General features: G+C 38.4%; 1 protein-coding gene across 1 annotated transcript in view; it reads left to right on the top strand.

Moving 5' to 3' along the window:
* Nucleotides 1–20,899, top strand: part of LOC115230296 (protein mono-ADP-ribosyltransferase PARP14-like) — a 41,382-nt gene extending 20,483 nt beyond the window's left edge. Inside the window, exons 7-13 of the mRNA XM_036499600.1 lie at nt 3,332–3,386; nt 6,195–6,331; nt 6,611–6,838; nt 10,297–10,524; nt 13,085–13,139; nt 18,374–18,559; nt 20,511–20,899. Coding sequence (XP_036355493.1) covers nt 3,332–3,386; nt 6,195–6,331; nt 6,611–6,838; nt 10,297–10,524; nt 13,085–13,139; nt 18,374–18,559; nt 20,511–20,899 — 1,278 coding nt within the window. The remainder of the gene's footprint in view (nt 1–3,331; nt 3,387–6,194; nt 6,332–6,610; nt 6,839–10,296; nt 10,525–13,084; nt 13,140–18,373; nt 18,560–20,510) is intronic.
* The last annotated feature ends 268 nt before the right edge of the window (nt 20,900–21,167 follow it).

Here is a 21,167-nt window from a genome sequence, read left to right as displayed (position 1 = left end):
AGACCCTTTGATTCTAGACATTACTTCTACACCTGAAACTTCTCTAGTTCTGATAGTAACTCAGCTATAAGAGCAAGGTCATCAGCATAGAGTATCTCCCAGGAACATCCTATCTTGAATTCCTCTGTTATTGTCTGGAGGACTATGATGAATAAAATGGAGTTAGGGACTTGGTCCTTGGTGGACCCCTACTCAGAATTCTTCACTATACTTGTTGACAACCCTCACCTTACTGACAGTATCCCTGCAAATGGCTTGTACAGCCTTCACTAACCATTCATCTATCCCCAGTTTCCGCATTGACCACCAGATAAGTGATCAGGGGACCCTGTCAAAGGCTTTCTCCATGTCAACGAAAGTCAGGTACATAGGTTTATTTTTGGCTAGGTATTTCTCCAGCAGCAGTCTTACCAGAAATATAGCATCAGTGGTGCTTTTCCCTGGCACAAACCCAAACTGTATCTTGTCTAAACTAACTCTCTCCCTAATTAGTTGGGCTACAACCCTCTCTGTGACTTTCATTACCTGATCCAACAATGTGATACCCTTGTAATTATTTGTATCTAAAGTGTCACCTTTATCTTTGTAGCAGTTGACTATTATGCTGCTACACCAGTCATTGGGTACGACTCTTTCATGTATCACCTGATTGACTATATGGGTGACTAGGCTATAGCCGACACTGCCAGATGTTTTAAGCATCTCTGCAGTGTTTCCTGATGGGTCCGGGCTTTCCCTGTTTTCATACCCTTAATTGCTTTATCTACCAAGGTACTGTAAATTTAGATAGTTGGTCTCTCTGTTGGCAGACTCTCATTCTCCCATTCATTCTCTTCATTTGACAACCTTTCATAGTGGTATCTCCAAGTCTCTCTCTTTGCAGCATCATTAAATGCAATTGAGCCATCATCCATGCAGACACATTTCTTTTCCATAAATAATGTGATTTTTTCCATTGCATGAACTGAAAGTTGGAGGGGGATGGGAAAAAATACGACCTGCATCAACTTGCTATAAAAGCAGGTAGTAATTTTACCTTTGAATTATTCTTAATTCAAATTTTGAAGAGTGTAGTTCAATTTTAACAGTCATTTTTTCAAAGCTACAATGGAAGTTACAAAGGAGCATATTCGGCATAAAGACAATGGAAAGTGTGAGGAATATTAATACAGTATATGAGGATTGGACAATAAGTATAAGCCAGTGTCAATGGTGGTTCCACAAATTCTGTGTTGGAAACTACAGCCTAGAAGACAACCCTCATTCTGGAAGATCTGTAGAGCTCTATGAGGATGTCCTGCAAAGCCTGGTGGAACAAAATCTCATCATACTGTTAAGGAACTAACAGAGAAGCTTGTATTTGGTCATTCAACCATTCATCGACACCTGCATGCCACCAGACAAAGTCAGCAAACAGCAAATGGTGTCAATGATTTCCTCACTAACTTTCTGAGTCTAATCATGCACAGAGAGTTAAGGTGTGCTCTTCTTTGCTGTCACATCTCATGAATGAATCTTTTTTGGACTGAATGGCGACTGGTGACAAGAAATGGGTTCTCTATAAGAATGTCAAGTACTGAAGTGTGTAGGGAAAGGAGAAAGACCGATACCCCAGGAGAAAGAAGGTCTTCATCCATATAAGGTGTTGTTATCAGTTTGGTGAGATATGAAAGGTTAAGTCCACTTTGAACTTTTAAACCCAAACCAAACAATAACAAAGGAGATCTACAGTGAGCAGCTTGAGCAGTTTAAGTCAGCACTAGAAGAACGACGACCATCTTTGGTTTGAAGATGAAAGGTGTTCTTCCATCAGGATAATGTTTGGCCACATACAGCAAGAATGACATTCCAAAGGCTGGAGCAGTTTGAATGGGAAACGATGCCCCACCCACCATATTCGTCAGACATTGCTCCATCTGATTATATCATTCATTCTGCAGTCTTCAAAAATGATTTGGATGTAAAAAATATGAATTCTACAGACGAGGTCAGAATAGCAATGAAAAAACAGGGTTTGTGCATAGAAGCTGTGATACAACGAAAGTAAACTTTAGAAGACATTGTTTTAAACAGTATGAAAGCAATGCGTGAGAGGTAATACATGTGTGTGTGTGTGTGTATATATATATATAGGGAGAGAGAGAGAGAGAGGGGCAGAGAGAAAAATAATAGAGAGAGATTCATGGTAACAAATAGAGAGAAAGACATTTGCAGTTGAGTTCTCGTTGCAAATTATATTTTTATATTATTATTTATGGATGACCATTCATTGGGATGCAGATTTTGAATATCAAATTCGTTTTTTCTTGAGGATACATCGTTTCAGGGACTTTCAGGGCGAACCACACATACAGAACCATATACACCCATATCTATATAATCGCGGGCATGGCTGTGTGGTTAGGGAGCTTGCTTCCTAGCTATATGGTTTCGGGTTCAGTCCCACTGCGTGGCACTCTGGGTAGGTGTCTTCTGCTATAGCCCCGAGCTGACCGAAGCTTTGTGATTGAATTCGGCAGGCGGAAGTTACTGCCGTGTGTGTATATGTGCGTGTAGGTGCTTGTGCCTCTCCGAAAGAGAGAGAGGGAGATGTACAAGATCTGTGTGTACAGACTAATGTAAATGTCTTGTCTATATATACAATATCTGTATATATATATTTTTATAGTAATGTAAACGTCGTGTCTCTATAAACTATATTGGCTATGCATAGATGGGTGTAAGCAAGACGGGTGTATATAAACTGAGCGTCATATATACACTTTCTGTATACAATATGTGTTGGGGACGGGAAAAGATTGTTTGGCTGGACCAGTTCTTTTTCTTCTTTCTCCAGTGTTGGGTACACATCTGCAGATATACTCTGTAGGACAGTATATATAGCATTGAAGTAAAGCACTGTTGACATACCAGTAATTCACAGGAATTTACTCAAAGCCAGTCTGTTTCAACAGAAATGTTCTTCCTTTGTTTTAAACAGTTTTGAAAGTAACGAACAATAAAGTAAATTAGCTTTGTCATTATTAAGCTGGTGTTTGGGCATAACATGGAATCTTAATACCAATTTCAATTCCATGAATAATTTTTTACAGTCACTTAAACAAGCAAATTTCATTTCTTTTTATTCTGTAAGTAAAAATTCCTCCCCAAACTACAGAATATTCAAAAGCCTCTTCCTCATAGGAAGTTATTCTATGATACAATAAATGAAAATATTAATTTAAAACAATATTTGTGATAGAAACAATGAGTTAAAACATTGCATTGTAATTAGCAGAAATTAATTATTTTCTCATTGAGTAATGATAAATTATTTGCTTACTTTTAACAGAAATTTAAAGAATATTTCCAACAAATGTCAGCAGATGGTTCAGATGTATCATCAGGTAAATTCGTTTGTTTTTTTTTCTTCTTATATTAAATATCATTTAGGAAGAAACTAGTGACACTTTTTCTCATCATCATCATCAATTATTTTTATTGCCATTATTATTATTGAATGAGAGAGCAGCAAATGCCATCAAAGTAACAATGGGGTACAAATATACAAAGCGCAGTATCCACATCATTTCTACCCATCTATTAAGGGTACACCAGGCTCATGCATCACAACCATATGTGCGCAACATGGTTATCTCTTATCAAGATAAACAGTGCATGGCCTATCAGGTGGGGCCCAGTTAGAATTTTCTTCAGGTCAAGTAGCCCATCACACTCAAAAGGTCCCTGAATAAAGGTTATTAAAGGATGTTGAATGAAACACCCTTGTCTCCAGGGGTGAATTATTCAAACCCCAAAGAATCCCTCTCACCACATAGCTATGATGCACCCACACTACTTCTGCTCATGATCAGAGAAGCACATATCATCAGCCACTAAGGGACATGCTCAACTGGTTATGGTCAAACAACTGACAAGAAAAACAGTGCTATGAATGTACCAACACACACGAGTTCAAGACATGACAATCCTCACACACTTCTCCTGAGGTATTCCAGAAAGAACTTCATGAAACTATTACAAGAACGCTTCCAACAGATTTCAGTAACCATTAGAAGAATAAGAAAACCAACTATAATAGGGACTCCATTAGTTCCAAGCAATCTCTGAGGTAGGAATTTTTATAATCCAAAATATTAGACCATGAATAATTCAATTATTTCTAACAGTTATTATAGTCCACTCTGCATTGTTGTACCATTCCAGATATGTTACATTGCTTATATATATATACTAGCAGAATTGCCCGGCGTTGCTCAGGGCTGAATTGCTTGAAAGTACTGTTAATGATTGCACTGAATTATTATGATGATTATTCAGGCAAATATTGATATAAGTTTACGGTGGGAGATAAGGACTTAACGATCAAACGTGTGCCATTGCATTGTTTTGGGGGAACCAAATATCTGATGAGCATTATAGGGGCACCAACTTTAAGTTTGAGAAAGTGTGGTGGTAGTCCGGGGTGCTCAAAGGAATTGAGTACCTCTATTGGATAGTTGATGACGTCCTCTGGGTCAGGAGTTGTATCGATAGACTGATATACATAGACTTCCCCAGGAATGAGTTTTAGCATTTCATCATTAATATGGTGAACAGTTTTATTCCTCGGGGCCAGTATAGCCTTTTGGCCAATCCAATCCATATTCTGATAATTAGCTTGTAGATCTGGGAACACTGCATCTCTGAGATCAGAAGGCGTCTTAACAAAGGTACAAATGGAATTGATGGCAATATTACCACTTTCATCCCCTGGTATTTTGCCTTCACCAAGTGCAAGGAGGGTGTGAGGAAATGCTGCTGATGTGATATTACGTCGCATATGAGCACGCATATTGGTGTGAAGTTTGAGAGTTACTTCCCTTTATTTAAAAAATATGCATTAAAATGGAAAAAAATGATGGTAAATTATTTGTAAAATCGTAGACTCATTGTAGACGCGCGCTAATACCCAGAAGGGCTCGATATGAATCACGACTATAAGATACCCGGTTTTGGTTAAACTGCATCGCAAAATGTGGGAGTAGTTAGGAATCTAAATCGGAGTAGACAGACACACAACCTTTCTTTTAAATATAAAGATTTTCGTCCTAAAAAACTTTGTATGGATTGAATGGTTACCTCTATGGAAATATATACACGCACATTATACATACATGTGTGTATAGATGAATATATAAATACATTTAAATATCTATATACACTTTTGGGTGATCTTTCTTTTTCTTAGAGATAACTTTAGATCTTATTTTCGTCCTAAAAAACTTTGTATGGAGTGAATGGTTACCTCTATGGAAATATATACACACACGTTATACATACATGTGTGCATAGATGAATATATAAATACATTTAAATATCTATATACACTTTTGGGCGATCTTTCTGCTACTTGGATATACTTTAGATCTTATATTCGTCCTAAAAAACTTTCCTGTCACACACTCACACACATGCACACACACACACACACGCACCCACACACACACACACACACACACACACACGTTAGCTTACAATTTTATTTATATATTTGCGTGTCTATGTGTGTAAAGAGGAAGTGGGAATGCAGAGTGAAAGAGTGAAATGGTAAAATATTTAGTTTTCTTGAATTTTTTCTGAAATGGAGGTGAAATTGAAAGAAATTTTGTATGCCATGACCGAATGGAAGTACTTTGAAAAATCATAGGTAAACTCTAATTGAAGAAATTGTGTGAGGAGTAAATCGTTATGTATTTATTTGTTTCTGTTTGCTGTGTTGTTTTTTTTTTGAGTAGTGGTTTAAGGTACACTTCTCTCGTTTTATATAAATACTTTCACTTTAATCGTTGCACACTTGCAAAGAGAAAGGAGGAGAAATTAGGGTGATAGCATCAGTGAAGCAGTTTGCTCCGTTTGTGTGTGTGTGCGTGTGTGTGTGCTGTAGCCCACACTAAGAAAAGCACTTCACTTACACACCACAATGTGAGTTTTCTCGAAATTTTGCTTAAATGGGGTTGAAATTTGAAAAACTGGACCTGGCACGACCCGATGTATTCTACTCTTAAAAATGCTAGGTAAATTGTAATTGAAGAAATCCTATATTGTAGATTTCTATAAGAGACAAAGGGAGGCAGATAAAATCTACCTTTTATAATAAGATATATATATATATACACACACACACACGTTAATTAATACTTGTTTCTTTTCAGGGACCTCATTATCAAACCCATCCCCTCTTCATCCACAACAGAAAGCAGCTTCTGTGATACCCAGAACTAATGTGGCCCTGACAAAGAATCCTGGTATCAAAATAAACCTAATGATTGATTCAATTTCTAATGCATCTGTGAGTAAATAGATTCATGTAACTTATTTATTTAATTGTTATTTCATTTCCAAATGAGGAATCATTACAGTTAATTAAAACATTTTCTCAATCAAACTCAAACATTTTATTTCCTTCACATCTGATATCTTGAGTATATCTTTTGCTAACTTTAACAACCTCAAACTTACTACAGCCATTCTGTAGAGCCTTTCTTAACAACAATATCAACTGCAACAATGTATCTCTCTTCTCTCCATGGAATGTTCCTTAGTTGTTTACCATTAAATTCTTTTGTAGGTTGATGTCATCATTAACAGCACCAATAAACACCTCCAGCTTAATGATGGTTCTATCTCCAAATTTATTCTCAATGCTGCTGGTCCACAGATACAAGTTGAATGTAACCAGAAATATCCTAAAGGTATTTCTACATCTGAAATAGCCATCACTAAAGGATATAACCTCAAATGTGAGAAAGTATTTCATCTGGTATTACCTCCCTGGGGTGTAAACTCCTCACATTTAGTAAGTATCAATCATATTATATTGATTTATTGAAAGAGTTGTTGTACAACCCTAGGTTATCATTGATCCAGCATCCCTGTGGCATGAACGGAATTGTCCATAAAACTATGCACAATCCACAGATGTGTTTTTCCAGTCATACAACACTTCCGTCTGCTTCAAGACAGAAGCATGTACTTTGGTGTCCACTGATGTACAGTATGGGCTACAGTGTGACAGTCTGGACTTGTAGCATTCCTTATAGTTTCCAGATCATGAATTCTCGGAATGGCCACTGGAAAGATAGGCAACTGCCACCATTGAGGAAAACTGACCTTTTCCTCCACATGGTGATGGACGATAGGCAACTGATTACGAATCAAATAGCCAATGTTAGGAGCATATTCCATGAGACAGTTTTGTCCTCACAAACCATTCTAATTGTTCCTAATGCTTGCTAACATCCAGTTCGAAATTGATTGATATACATTGTATTGTAGATATTCCTTGAACAAACTATTACATTAAAATACAGTCTCTTGTGTGCAGTATAGAGGATGTTGTATCCCAAACACTGCATCCCAGGCGGTTCTCTGTGTTGTCCTACCTTGTGGGCTCTATTGCTGCATTTTACAATGTGTTCTCACTCAGATTTCCCTCTTGTAAAGAATCATTAATCTCTCTTATTACCTGTTGTTGTTTCCATTAATTACAAGAGCCTACTTCAATTACACTGTGTATCCACCTAATCTTACAACATTTCTCTTTCTATTCATGGCATCCATATGTTCATTCAGACAGGCTTCCTTCTATCACATGATCTATGTTGATCCTTCTGTCACATGATCTATGTTAATCCAATGATCACGTCGTCTATTAATCTAGTAATCACTTGATGTTGTTTAAATGTTATTCTAATCTGTAAATCATATACCATTTCAGTTTGCAACAACTAAATATGTCTTGCAAACAACTTGCACATGCAAGTGCTACCAGTCAAAAGCTCCGTATATCGGAAGCCAGCAAGTGTATGGGGTCATCAGGAGAGAATGCACGCTGTTTCGGGGCCTACCTCTCGACGGCATCAATGCACACCGATTGCTAGATCAGCTGGTTATAAAGTTAAACTTAATATCCTTCTAGCCATCGCTCATCGTCTCTTTTTAAACCAAATCCAGTGGCTAGCCTTCTCCACTGTAGATTGGATATCAGTCATGGTGGCATTGACTTTACAATGAGTAAGGCTTAGTGATAGCAAGTCACCTCACGCTGTATCCAATAAACCCTCTACAACCGACTTCGATTGGAAAATGTTCCGCTTTCCAGCCTGCGTCTTTAGTGTACCGACCTTTCCACATTTGCAGATGTCATTCTCTGAGACGTTCCATCTTACTAGATTCGTAGTTGATGGCAAAGCATCATAAGATGAATGAAACAGAAAACTCAGCTGAGATGTTGTCCACTTCCACATCTCATCCCAACTTACCTTCCTCTCAACAACATGTTCTTCCCATCTCGTCATTTGACCTTGATGAAAACATCGGATCAAATGAAGCTCTCTTCTCTCTGCTTCTCTTGTTTTGACGCTGTTGCTAACAACAGTTCTGCGTTCACTCCGCATCATGCTTGCAAACAGTCTGAACTGATCTGCGCCAAAACCAAATCCTTTCCGATGGTTCTGTATTGCTCCCACCATATCTCTGGGTATAAGAGAAGAAAAGATGTCGTCAGTTTCTGCCTCTGCTTTCCACTTCCTGGCTGTTTTCACCTCTGGTGGGTTACGCCTGATTTCCATATCCTTCAATCCTCTCAGCATTATGACCGTCCGTATCTTCCCCAGCTTATATATTTCGACTATTGATGCTATTGGTAGCTGCAACGAACCTCTTTTAAGATAAAGAGCTGAACTGTTCAACATATGAGGTAGGCCTAGCCACTTTCTAATGAACACATTACATTTTTGTTCAACAATTTCAACTCGTGACAATGCTACCTCATATTTTAAAAGTGGCCACGCAAGTTGCGGGTACAAGCCGAACTGCAAGCACCAAATTTTATATTTACCTGGTAACTTCAAATTATCAATCGCTGATAACCCAGCCTCGGCCTGTTTCATAATTTCAATCCCACGACTTCTGTCTGACAATGTTCCAGCGTATACTCGTCCCAAGCTCTTGACGGGCTCTTCCTTGACTGTTGGAATGCTTGCTTCAGATATTCGAAACTTAAATTCTTTCTGCACTCCCTTAACAAATGTCAGATTACGCGACTTTTTTGCTCTAAATCGCATCCTTGATCACCTTACAAGTTCATCTAATCTCAAGAGGGCATTCTGCATGATTTGTTTATCTGTAGCTAGAAGTGTCACGCCATCCATGAAGGCTTTCTTAGGCAATTGTACATGGGCGATTTGTTCCGAAAAATCTACACCTTTCAAAATCAACTCCATGACTAAGATAAACCACGTGACAGATATTGTACAGCCAGCAGCAATGCCAACCTCCAATTGGTGGCAATCTGTTGTAAAATTTCCAGTTGTAAACCTCATTTCGAAACTGTCATACTACATCCTCATTATTTTGATCACTTTATCAGGAATGTGGACGTGGTCCATGGCTGTTATTAGTAATTTGTGTGGCACTGAACCATACGCGTTAGCTAGATCGAGCCATACTACGTTCAGACTTTTCTTGTTCTGTTTGGCGTCCTGGATTGCTTTCCAAATCGAAAAACAGTGTTCAATGCATCCAGGGATCCCAGGGATTCCAGCCTTTTGAACAGATTCATCATCATATCCGTTACTCTGTAAATATGTCACTGTTCTCCTCGACAGAATTCCCATAAAGGTCTTGCCTTCCACATTCAATAAGGATATCGGCCTAAACTGTTTTGTGGTCTTTGCATTGGCCTCTTTCGGCAGGTATATACCTTCTGCCTTACATCAATCCTCTACTATAGTCTCCTCATGCCACAGTTGTCGGAATAGGACAAAGAGCTTCTTTCGCAGACGATTGCAGTACTTGTGAGACTTTATATGAGAAGCCATCACCTCCTGGGGCACTCTTTGCTCTAGTCTTTCTTACGAAGTCATTCACCTCTCTGTCCCTGATGTCCCCAATCTGGAATTCAATATCAGGTCCTGAGAGATGATTTAGCCCATGTAGAGGTGGCAGCGGCTGGTTACGGTGCGGATCACTGTAGGTTTCCTTAATATGAGCATCCAATTCTTCTTTAGTGCACGATAAATTACCACTCTTCGGTTCAGCGAACAGCTTCTTAGTAAAACCGTACGGGTCCTTCAGAAACTGCCCCCGAGTCCTTTTACTCTCCTTTCGAGGCTCATATCGGCGGAATATGTGGGAAATTTCTTAATCAAAGAATATATTTATTACAACTTAATGATTTCTCCCTGTAAGAAGAATTTGGAAATAGTTCCATAAAATGTTCATTATCAATTACTAAACAATTATTTTTTTTAGATTCTGGCAAACTTGACTCAAATAATAACGACTTGTCTGGAAACTGCTGAGAGAATGGGAGCAAAAAGCCTTGCATTTCCTATATTAGGAGCTGGAACATTGAAGTACCCCATTGAAAATCTACCCAGAACAATGTCTGAAGCAGTGAAAAACTACTCAAACCAAAATTCAAGCCAGATCAAAGATGTTTACTTCATGGTTTATCCTCAAGACACAGAAATAGTAAAGGTTGGTTGATTTATTTGTTGTTTGATGTTGATATTCTTGGAATTTACCAAAAACCAATATTCCACAATAAAGAAAAGAAATAGAACTGATCATTTACTGCCCTTGTTCCAAATATAATTCTCTCCTACAACATCACGGTTTTTCCTCACATACAAAACACCTCAAGCCTCAAGTCCTCACGCAATAGAAAGAACTGACAAACTCACTACTTCCTGCTGAGTATACCTGTCTCCTAGTTTCCCTGCTCATATATTTCTCTACTACCATCACATTTCCAGGCCTCTTTCTTCACTCTAATGGCCCTGTCTACTACACTGTTCCAACACCATGCTACCATAGGTCTGATTCAGATTTAACACCACCCACAAAACTTGGTCTGCAGATCTCAGTAAATTGATTCATGGGAACTTCCCTGTATCTTCTGTGTTACACGTCTGTAACTCCCCTCTTTTTCATTAAATGCTTCACTGAAAATGCATAGACAACTGATATGGCATGCCTGATGGGAAATGCTTGCCGAATCCTTCCTCCCAGATGCTGCATGTCATTCTCCTTCTCCATCTTACACCCTACTCCACCCTCCTGAACTTCCTTACAATTGTTAAGCGTCCGGATCTTTCATTTCCAGTTGTCTCGTAAGAACTTCTAGCTGTCCTCTATTTTACATATCTCTATCTCTTCCTGGTTCATATTAAGTTTCAATTAGGACATCTCTAAATATCCGATCATTCAAAGTTTTTGAGATGATCTGCCAAAGAATATCATAAAAGCAATCCTTCTGTTCATTTGGCAGACCAATCTGAATGGCATAGGCAGAAATAACTGTTGCCGTACAACTCTACAAAACTACTCTGAGCTCAAGTACCCAAACACACACTCTGACTACCTCAGCTACATTACCCACCCATTTCCTAGCTAGAAGTATGACTACTCCGCCTACCCCATCGCTGTTGCTTTCCCAGAAGATTATATAGATATGTATTTTGCCTGTGAGGTATATGGACGAAGCTCCTCTCCACCTTACTTCTTGAAGGCAGCACACATCGAAACACCTCTGTTAGAACATCTCAACAGACCTAGCTTTCAATGTGTCTACATTGACAAAGCCAATTGTAGGGAACTTCAGGAGGTTGGGGCAGGGGGTAAGAGGGAGAAGGAGAATGGCATTCAGCATCTGGGAGGAAGGATTCAGCAAACGTTTCCCACCAGGCATGCCATATCAATTGTCTATGCATTTTATCTGCCATTATTCATTCATCTTATACTTGCTGCATCTGCCTGAAGTGAGGGCTATACAAGCATTGTTAATACAGTAATGAACATATGAAAATAACTAATTAGTTAATCAATTAACGGACTGATAGGTTCTGCATTTTGGTGCAAAGTATAGAAAGTACGACATTAGTGTTGCAGTGATATGGATGAGAGGCAACTATGAAGGGAAGGAAGTGGGGAGGGCAGAAGAAGGATTGTTGGGAGGGGTTCCAGTACAGAAGAAATGTAGGTAATGAGAGCATGAGCGGATGGGCACATCATGAGTAAGGAAAAGATGAAATGATGGGATTTGCACATTTCCACAGCTGATGAAGTAATGGAGATAGAGGAGAGGTGAGATATATTTACAATAACAGAGATATATATTTACATTGACGTTAATAATTAAATGAGGAAATGAGGCATTAGGAGAGAAACTTTGATGATGGTGGATTAAATTAAATTAAATTAAAGATGGGTTTGTTTCAACATGATACAAACACAAGCAGGAGATGAATAGAATAATGCAAAAATTAAAGCAAAGAAACAAATCATAATAGTTTATCTCTCATATCTTTTCATTGTGCATAGAAGTGTGTAATAGTCAGAGTTGTTATTTGAAATGTCTAGTGTTGATATACAGCATCTGTATATACAGACTAATGTAAACATCTATAGACTATATTTGTACATATAGACTAATGTAAGTACGTTGTTTGTATACAACTATATTCTGTATGTATAGTAAGACGGGTGTGTATAAACTGAGGGTCATACATACACTTTCTGTATACAATATGTGTTGGGGACAGAAAAAGATTGTTTGGCTGGACCAGTTCCTTTTCTTCTTTCTCCAGTGTTGGGTACACATCTGCAGATATACTCTGTAGGACAGTATATATAGCATTGAAGTAAAGCACTGTTGACATACCAGTAATTCACTGGAATTTACTCAAAGCCAGTCTGTTTCAACAGAAATGTTCTTCTTTTGGTTTTAATCAGTTTTGAAAATAATGAAGACTTAAGCTGATGCTTGGACATAACATGGAGTCTCGAAAGCAATTACAATTCCATGAATAATGTTTTCTTATTCTTTAAGTAACAATTCCTCACCGAACGACAGAATATTCCAAACCCTGTCCATCGTAGGAGTTTATTTTATAATACAGTGAATAGAAATGTAAATTTAAAACAACATTCATGATAGAAGCAATGAATAAAAGCATTGCATTGAAATTAACAGAAATTAATTATGAAATTATGTTTTTGATTGAGTGATGATAAATTATTTGTTTACTTCTAACAGAAATTTGATGAATATTTCCAAGGAAACACAACAGGTAGTTCAGCTGCATCATCAGGTAAATACTTTTTTTATTTATCTTAAATGTATATTCAAATTATGTCATGTCACACTTAATTGCTACTGGTAACATGTAACGCAGTACAACGTATCACATGGTCGGATGGTCAGTGACTAAACTGGCCACTACACTGAGCTTGCTGGGTATTTGTTGGATACCCTGTAGGATGGGAAATTCAACCTGCGAAAAGGTGAAGGATCTCATGAGTAGACAATGGCCATTCAATAATGTGTATATATGTATGTCTGGTTTGTGTGTGTGTGCACGTGCATGAAAGTATATCTGAATTGCGTATTTTCAAAACTTCTTTTTCATATTTCTATATTATACATTTATATTTATATTTTTATGCACCCCTTTTATATTTTGATAGTTTTAGCATTTTTCTTTTTGATATTTTTGTATTCTTATTTCATATTCTATTATATTGTTATATTTTTGTATTTGTATATTTTTGTATTTACATATGTGTAATTTCTTTATATCAGGGAGGGTTAGTAACTCTTGTGGGAGGTGGTTAATCACATTCCATAGGACTGACAGTACCAGCAGGTTTTGTAGGGTGCATGCTGCATGATGAATCACTATGGGCCTCTGGTCATCCCCTGCTGCAGAAACGGTCTCCAACCATAGCGATGTTCCATGCCACTGACTCAAGTATTTTTTTCTTGATGAGAGAGTGCAATTATCTTTGTGTAATGGCTTCCAAACTTACAACAATTTCATGCACAGGTGTCTGTGCTTCTCAGCCTTCCAACAGTCAACCTCATACCCTGTGGTGAGATAGACCATTGGTGAAGACAGCAGGTGGAGATGAGTGCTCAGAGTTCTAGTCACAAGCCTGCACATAGGAGACCAGCAGACCAGTGGTCACTGTCATTGCATTACACATCAGAAAATTTAACAGCAACCTAAGTGACTGAGCAGTGTTATTAGGACCACACTGCACACCCTAGTAAGATAAGGGTCTAGAAAAAGTGCCTTAAAGAAAGCTTTCCCTGAACAGATTTGGTCAACTACTCGCAGCTGACAGACTTAGCCATTTGCAGTCAATTCAAACGGAGAAAGAAAGACCTAACCATTGCTACAAGGATCATTCTTAGCCAAAGAATTGTGGTGATACAATATCGACCTAGCAGCAATCTAGGCTGAGGAATGGTCCCTGACAGAATCAGGCAGCAGCTACACTTTCTTCTGGAAAGGAAAGACTGTACATGAGAAGAGAATATATGTATTTGGAGAAACCATTAAGTCCTGTCTCCTGAAACAGTCTCCCAACCTTCATACAGGTGTAAATGAAAAGCCTATGAAACTCTACTTCCCTATCAGCCACAAACACTTCGTCCCTGTCATGAGTGGGTATGACCCTACAATCTCATGCTCAGAAGAGATCAAAGAGCAGTTCTGTGCTGACTGGGACACTGTGCTACATCACATGCCTGCTACTGACAAGCTTATAATACTAGGGTACTTCAATGCTGTTGTTGGCAAGGATAAAGAGTGGTGGAGAAGGGTTAGATGGAAGTATGGAGTTGTGTAAATGAATAGCAATGGTCTTCAGTTGCCGAGCAAATTCGCCGAGCACAACCTGCTGATTACCAACATCATCTTCCTGCTGGCTGATAAGTATAAAACATCACGGACACATCTGCATTCAAAACAGCGTGATAGCAGTGACATCCTCATCACCAGGAGAATGCATGGGACAGAGTGCTCGACTGACCACAAACTAATAAGAGCCAAGCTCAACATCTGCGTAGTTCCCGAACACCACAATGGCTGAGAGCTCATTAGACCAGCCTTCAGCATGGCCAGACTCCTATCAGCCAAGTACCAGCAGTAGTTCCAGTCCAGCCTTGATGACAGGTGCGAGGTGATAGGACCACTGACAAGACTCTTTCACGACAACATAACCGGATATGTTTTTGTGCAATACTCACTGCACCAACTCTTTTGACATCTTCAATGGCCTAAAACATGGCTGTGTGCTCACCCTGTTTTGTTCAACTTGTTCTTCACACAAGTCCTACACCTGGGTCTATACATAATGCACTGCATTGTCAAGTGGGACACAAAAGTGACAGCAATGACACCATCAGCAGTGACATTGGTCCCTCGTCGGTTGTCACCTTTATAGGGTAAGTGGACAGCACAAAGGTAACCTTACTCAGGAAGGGTCATTATAGATTTATATATCTTAACCATCAATGAAAACCCCAAGTCCACTCTAGGGCTGTGACCCACGATGAGTTCAGAACCCAAAGCAGTAATTCTAGTGCAGCAGGGCAGAGCCTCATGTCACGCTTAACCGTAAAGACTACAATAATTAACTGCGACAACTTAAAACTAATTACCCAAATGATGTGGGGTACGACATGTCACATACAACCTTAGAAATACTTGTGGGTGCCTTTGGATGCACCAAGTTTCCAGAAGAGATGTGACAAGGAGACAGAGTACAGACAAGAGAAACATATAAGGAGAATCCACCACAACCACCACCACCCTCACACCCCAGATTCACTCAATTGAAGTTCACAGTTCTTTGTGAAACAAAAGAAGAACTGATGGAACCATCATGTGCACCAAAAGAAGACAAAATTAAGCATCCGCAAGTTGAATGAAGAGGAGATGGACTCTGCTCTGATTTTGTGCAACACCCATACAAGAGAACACTAGCAAAAGAATCACATGAGCTATCCATGAACCACTAATGTGCAATTTTGTAGAGGATGTGGAATATTTCATCCTTGGGATAATAGTAAATTTGTCCAGTTGCACCTTTGAATATATGTTTCTTTACTACCACAAGGGGCTAAACACAGAGAGGACAAACAAGGACAGACAAATGGTTTAAGTCGATTACATCAACCCCAGTGTGTAACTGGTACTTAATTTATCAGCCCCGAAAGGATGACAGGCAAAGTCGACCTCGGCTGAATTTGAACTCAGAATGTAACGGCAGACGAAATACGGCTACGCATTTTGCCAGCACACCACCTTATCTTTTTGTCCAGCACCTTTGAATATAGCAGTTTGAATGAGTGGCAGAAAGTCAATATTGATGGGATATTCTGGTTCAACTTTCTGGTTCGACTTAGCTAAGTTGATTTCTCCCTCTACATGGGTTGCTTTCCTTAAATGCTTTCCAGGTCTTTGAATTAAATTATATTTTGCTTAAATTATTGTGTTTCATATATGTTTATATATTATTCCTTGTTTATGTTGAATTGTTATTGTGTTTGTTGCATAATGTGAAAGGGCCTCTGAGTCAACTTAGCAAAGACCAAAGTAGGCAAACAGACAGGACTGTAGTCGCTTCAATATATAGAAAAGGTGTATGTAGAAATTCCATACAGTGTACCTAGAGGTAGCAGATTGCTTCTGCTCTTTAGGTAGATTAATTAGCAGTGGAGGTGGATGTACTGAAAGTATAGTTGCTAGAAAAAAAACCAGCATGAGAATGTTCAGAGACCTTCTACTTCTGTTGGTAACAAAAGTCCTCTTCTTCTCAGAACCAAAGGTAGATTGTATAATGCTTGTGTGTGAACAGTAATGCTACATGAAAGTGAAACAATAGCCCTGAATCAGAGGACATGTGAAAACTAGAGGGAAATGAAGGCCAATATACTCCATTTTATGTGCAATGTCAGTGTGCATGTGTGAACAAAGTATATGTTGAGAGAGACTGGCAAAAGAGGCATCAGATATGACATGCAAGAGAGAACGCAGCAGTTGTATGCACATGTGAAATGTATGGATGAGGGTAGCTGTATAAAGAAGTGCTGGTTGCTAGAGAAGGATGGAACCAGAGTTTATTTTAATGAGATACCTCTTGCAGACACCTTAGACACATCTATACCAAGGGATATACCTAAACCAGTTGTACAGTATCCCACCCATGAGGGATTGATGCTAGATGGGTCAAAATGATTATTATGATGAATGAAGATTCTTGTATCAGCTTTTGCGTGGCCGATACCAGTGCCACCTCTACCAGTGGCATGTAAAAAGCATGAACCAAATGTGGCCCATACCAGTGCCACCTGACTGGCACATAAAAAGCATGTACTACATTCTCAGTGGGTGGCATTAGGAAGGGCATCCAGCTGTAAAATCCTTACCAAATCAGATTGGTGCCTGGTGCAGCCTCCCAGCTTGCCAGTTGTCAGTCAAACCATCCAACCCATGCCAGCACCGAAAGCAGACATCAAACGGCAATGATGATAATGATGTTGATGACATATATATGCCTGCTCAGGTATGGTCATGTGATGCATGTGGACAAAGACAGCTGTGTAAAGAAGTGCCGATCTCTAACTGTGGATGGAACCTGTGGAAGAGGTAGACCCAGGAAGACATGGGACAAGGTGATGAAGCATGATCTTCAGATGTAGGGTCTCACAGAGGCAATGACTAGTGACTGAGACCTTTGACGATATGCTTTGCTTGAGAAGACCCTTCAAGCCAAGTAAAATCATAGTTGTAACTGGCACCCGTTCTGGTGTAAAAAACACCTTTGAAGCATTGGGCCTTATGGACACAAAATGGCTGGGGCCAGAGGCATATGAAAAGCTCCTTTCAAGTATTGGGCCTCACGGAGGCAATGACTGAGATCTTTGGCATTATGTCATAATTGAAAAGAAGACCCATCAAGCCAAGAAAAATTGCAGTTGTGGTAGATACCAGAGTCATGCAAATTGGCACCCATTATACTCTCGGAGTGGTTGGCGTTAGGAAGGACATCCAGCTGTAGAAACCATGCCAAATGAGACTGGATTCTGGTGCAGCCCCTCAGCTTACCATCCCTGGTCAAACTATTTAATCCATGCCAGCATGGACATTGGATTTCGAATGATGATGATGATGAATTAGAGAGAATTTAAACTTGAATACAAAAAAAGAAGAAATAATTTTAACAACACTTGACATCATTCACTACGCAGAGTCTCAGGATGGTAGCAGTGGTCTGAAATAGTCATATTGTAAACATGTACTAGATAGTAATATATAGCAATAATTAAAGAGCAGTTGATATCACTCCCCACAGGGATATGGTGATAATCTTTTTCAGGTTAACTTCATTATTTCAAGAACCGATAGCTCTTCACTGAACAGAAAAACAGGAAACACTACAATTATTATTTAATCTTGAAGCTGCACCATAAGAAATCTTCTGCTGCTTGTTTGGTTATTTTTCATTGACAAAATGAATATTTCTTCTATTTCAGATGATGAAGATGAAGAAATAGAAGATAATGTCTTTGCTGGTCAAAAAGATGTTGGTGTCACATTGAAATTCTTAGCTAAATACCAAAATCTTGACAATGCTATAGAAACTGTTAAAAAGGAGTACAATTCTCTATTAACAACTGAGAAAATACCATTTGATGTGGACTTGACAGAACCTCGAGTAAGTTGTCCACAACAATACAGGGTTCTTATTATTGTTGTTATCATTTTCTGATTGAATTTTATTTTCATTTTCCAACTGGGTCTCAACCAGAGTCCTAAGGTACATATATATATTTGTTGTACGACACCCCTGACGAGAGTAGATGGCACCACTTCATATAAATAGAATCTGTCTGATGTAGTCGGGAGTTCACAGTTTGGTCATTGAAGTCCAGATACAGTTTAGAGTTTGAGTTGGTGTGTTGGAAATACTGATTGTTGGTTCATTGTGTTTTTTTTACTGCTGCTGTTTCTATTTTGTATTGTTATAACACTGTTACGGTGTAGTCTTTATCTATCATCAACAATATTGGAGGCGTAAAGATATAACATCTCACAACGAGGATTTTTCAAAGCTCACAGAGGTTATTTGTCAATTTGAGCATCATACAAATTGTTAAATTATGGAGAAGCTATTAGCAGCAGTAATACAGCTTCAAGAGAAGCAACCAAAACAACTACAGGAGTTACAGAAGCAAATATTACAACAACAACAACGGTTAACTGAGTCACAGTGAAGGAAGTTTAAAAATTCGGTAAGTTCGTTTACAGCAGACATCATGGCAAACTCAATTTCTGAATTCACTTATAATCCAGAGGAGGGTATTATGTTTTCTGCATACCATAGAAGGTACAAGGAAAATTTTAACAAGGGTTGCATGTAATAATCAAAGATCATTATTTATCACTCAAATGGAATGTTGGAACTTAATGAAAAGTGATGACTTTATTACATATGCCAGAGAAGTTAACCATATGTGTGAAAATTCTAAACTTTAGGAACTCACTGAGGATATGTTTAAATCGCTTATCTTCATAGAAAGCCTTATGGCAAATGAAGATAGAGAAATTCAGGCAAGGGTTTTCTAAAATGGAGCAAGCGAACCAAGACTGCAATGGTCTACAGACCATTGCAGAAGAATGTCAAACAATGGTAAACCTGAAGCACTGCATGAAAATAATTCAAGAAAAAGATTCTGCAAAAATACAGATGTGTCAACCCGGAAAGTACAACCAAAAAACAGTGCCAGGCCCCAATCCATGTTACGTATGTGAAGGCCTACACTTCAGGGAAGCGTGTCCGTTTAAAAACCAAAAATGCTGTAGGTGTCAGAAACTTGGTCGCAAGAGCTCACACTGTAGGACAAGATTACAAGAGTTGGATGCAAAATGTTTTAAGTGAATGCAACACAAAAACAAGAATATTCATACAAACAAAAATAAGCATTAAACAACAGCTGGATATGGGTAGGGATATTTCTATCATTAATGCGGATACATGGGCAAAAATTGGGAAACTGAGGTTGAGTAAACGGGCGATAAACTACATTTCATGGGTGAAATGTGTACAGGCATCACATTTCAAGGAGAAACATGCAAAGCCAAAATATTCTTTGTGGAGAATACAATCAATCAGTTTGGTAAAGTTTGGTTGGAGTTATTTGACCTATGGTACCTCCCCATAAGTCTCTACTGCAAAAACATAAATGGTTGTCCTGTTAGAAATAAATCGTGTGAGGAATTGATGTTTCCCCAAGTACTATCAGTGGACATAGGTCTATATAAAAAGACCAATGCCTGCTTTTAAATAAGTTAAAACGCTGTGCCTATATTTAAATCTAACAGAAAAGTACCATCTGCAGCAATTGAAATCATAAATAAAGAGTTAGACAGACTGGAAGAGAGTGGATTCATCTAAAAAGTGGATTACTCTAAGTGGGCAGCACCCATGTTGTACATTAAGAAGAAAAATGATAATATTAGACTGTGTGCCAATTTCTCTACAGGATTAAAAGACTGCTTAAAGATATGCCACCATCCACTCTTGATACCAGAGGACATTTTCGCAAAAATTAAATGGTGGAAAAAATTTCTCTAAATTGGATCTGTCTGACTCTTATTTACATATTAAAGAAAATGACAAATGCTCAAAGTATCTGAAAATAAATGTACACAGAGGATTGTACGGACATACCTGGTTAGATTTTGGATTAAAGGCTACACCGGCAATATTTCAGCAAATCATGGATGCTATGTTATATGATTGTGAATTTACAGTCCCTTATTTAGACAAAATATTGATTAAAAGTAATTCATGTGAACAGCATATTGAGCATATAAAAGCTGTGTTCAAGAAAATTAAAGAGTACAGGTTCAATTTGAGTGAAGTAAAATGCAAATTCCTTTTGCCTCAAATTATGTACTTAGGGCAAATGATTGATAAAAATGGTAGATGGCCTGATCCATCGAGGGCAGATGCAATAAAGAATGTGCCTGTTCCGACAAATATACCAACGTTATAAGCGTTTGTTGGGCTGGCAATCTACTACCAAAACTACATTCTTAACATGCACAAATTAAGAGCTCAAATGAATGACTTATTAAAAAGGAAGTAAAATGGAATTGGTCGGTTAAATGCCAAAACACAATTGGAAAAATTTGATAAAATTCTAATCGCAGATATTGAGTCTACTGTATTTTCATCCTGAAATAGACATTGTTGTTGCATCTAATGCTTTGGAGTGTGGAATTAGGAAACCAGTGATTCCTGTTTCATGTTAGCTGATAGCA

This window comes from Octopus sinensis, unplaced genomic scaffold (genome assembly GCF_006345805.1).
Source record: "Octopus sinensis unplaced genomic scaffold, ASM634580v1 Contig15221, whole genome shotgun sequence".
NCBI lineage: Eukaryota > Metazoa > Mollusca > Cephalopoda > Octopoda > Octopodidae > Octopus > Octopus sinensis.
The sequence above is the reverse complement of the archived record's forward strand: the minus strand, read 5'-3'. Positions and strand labels throughout refer to the sequence as shown.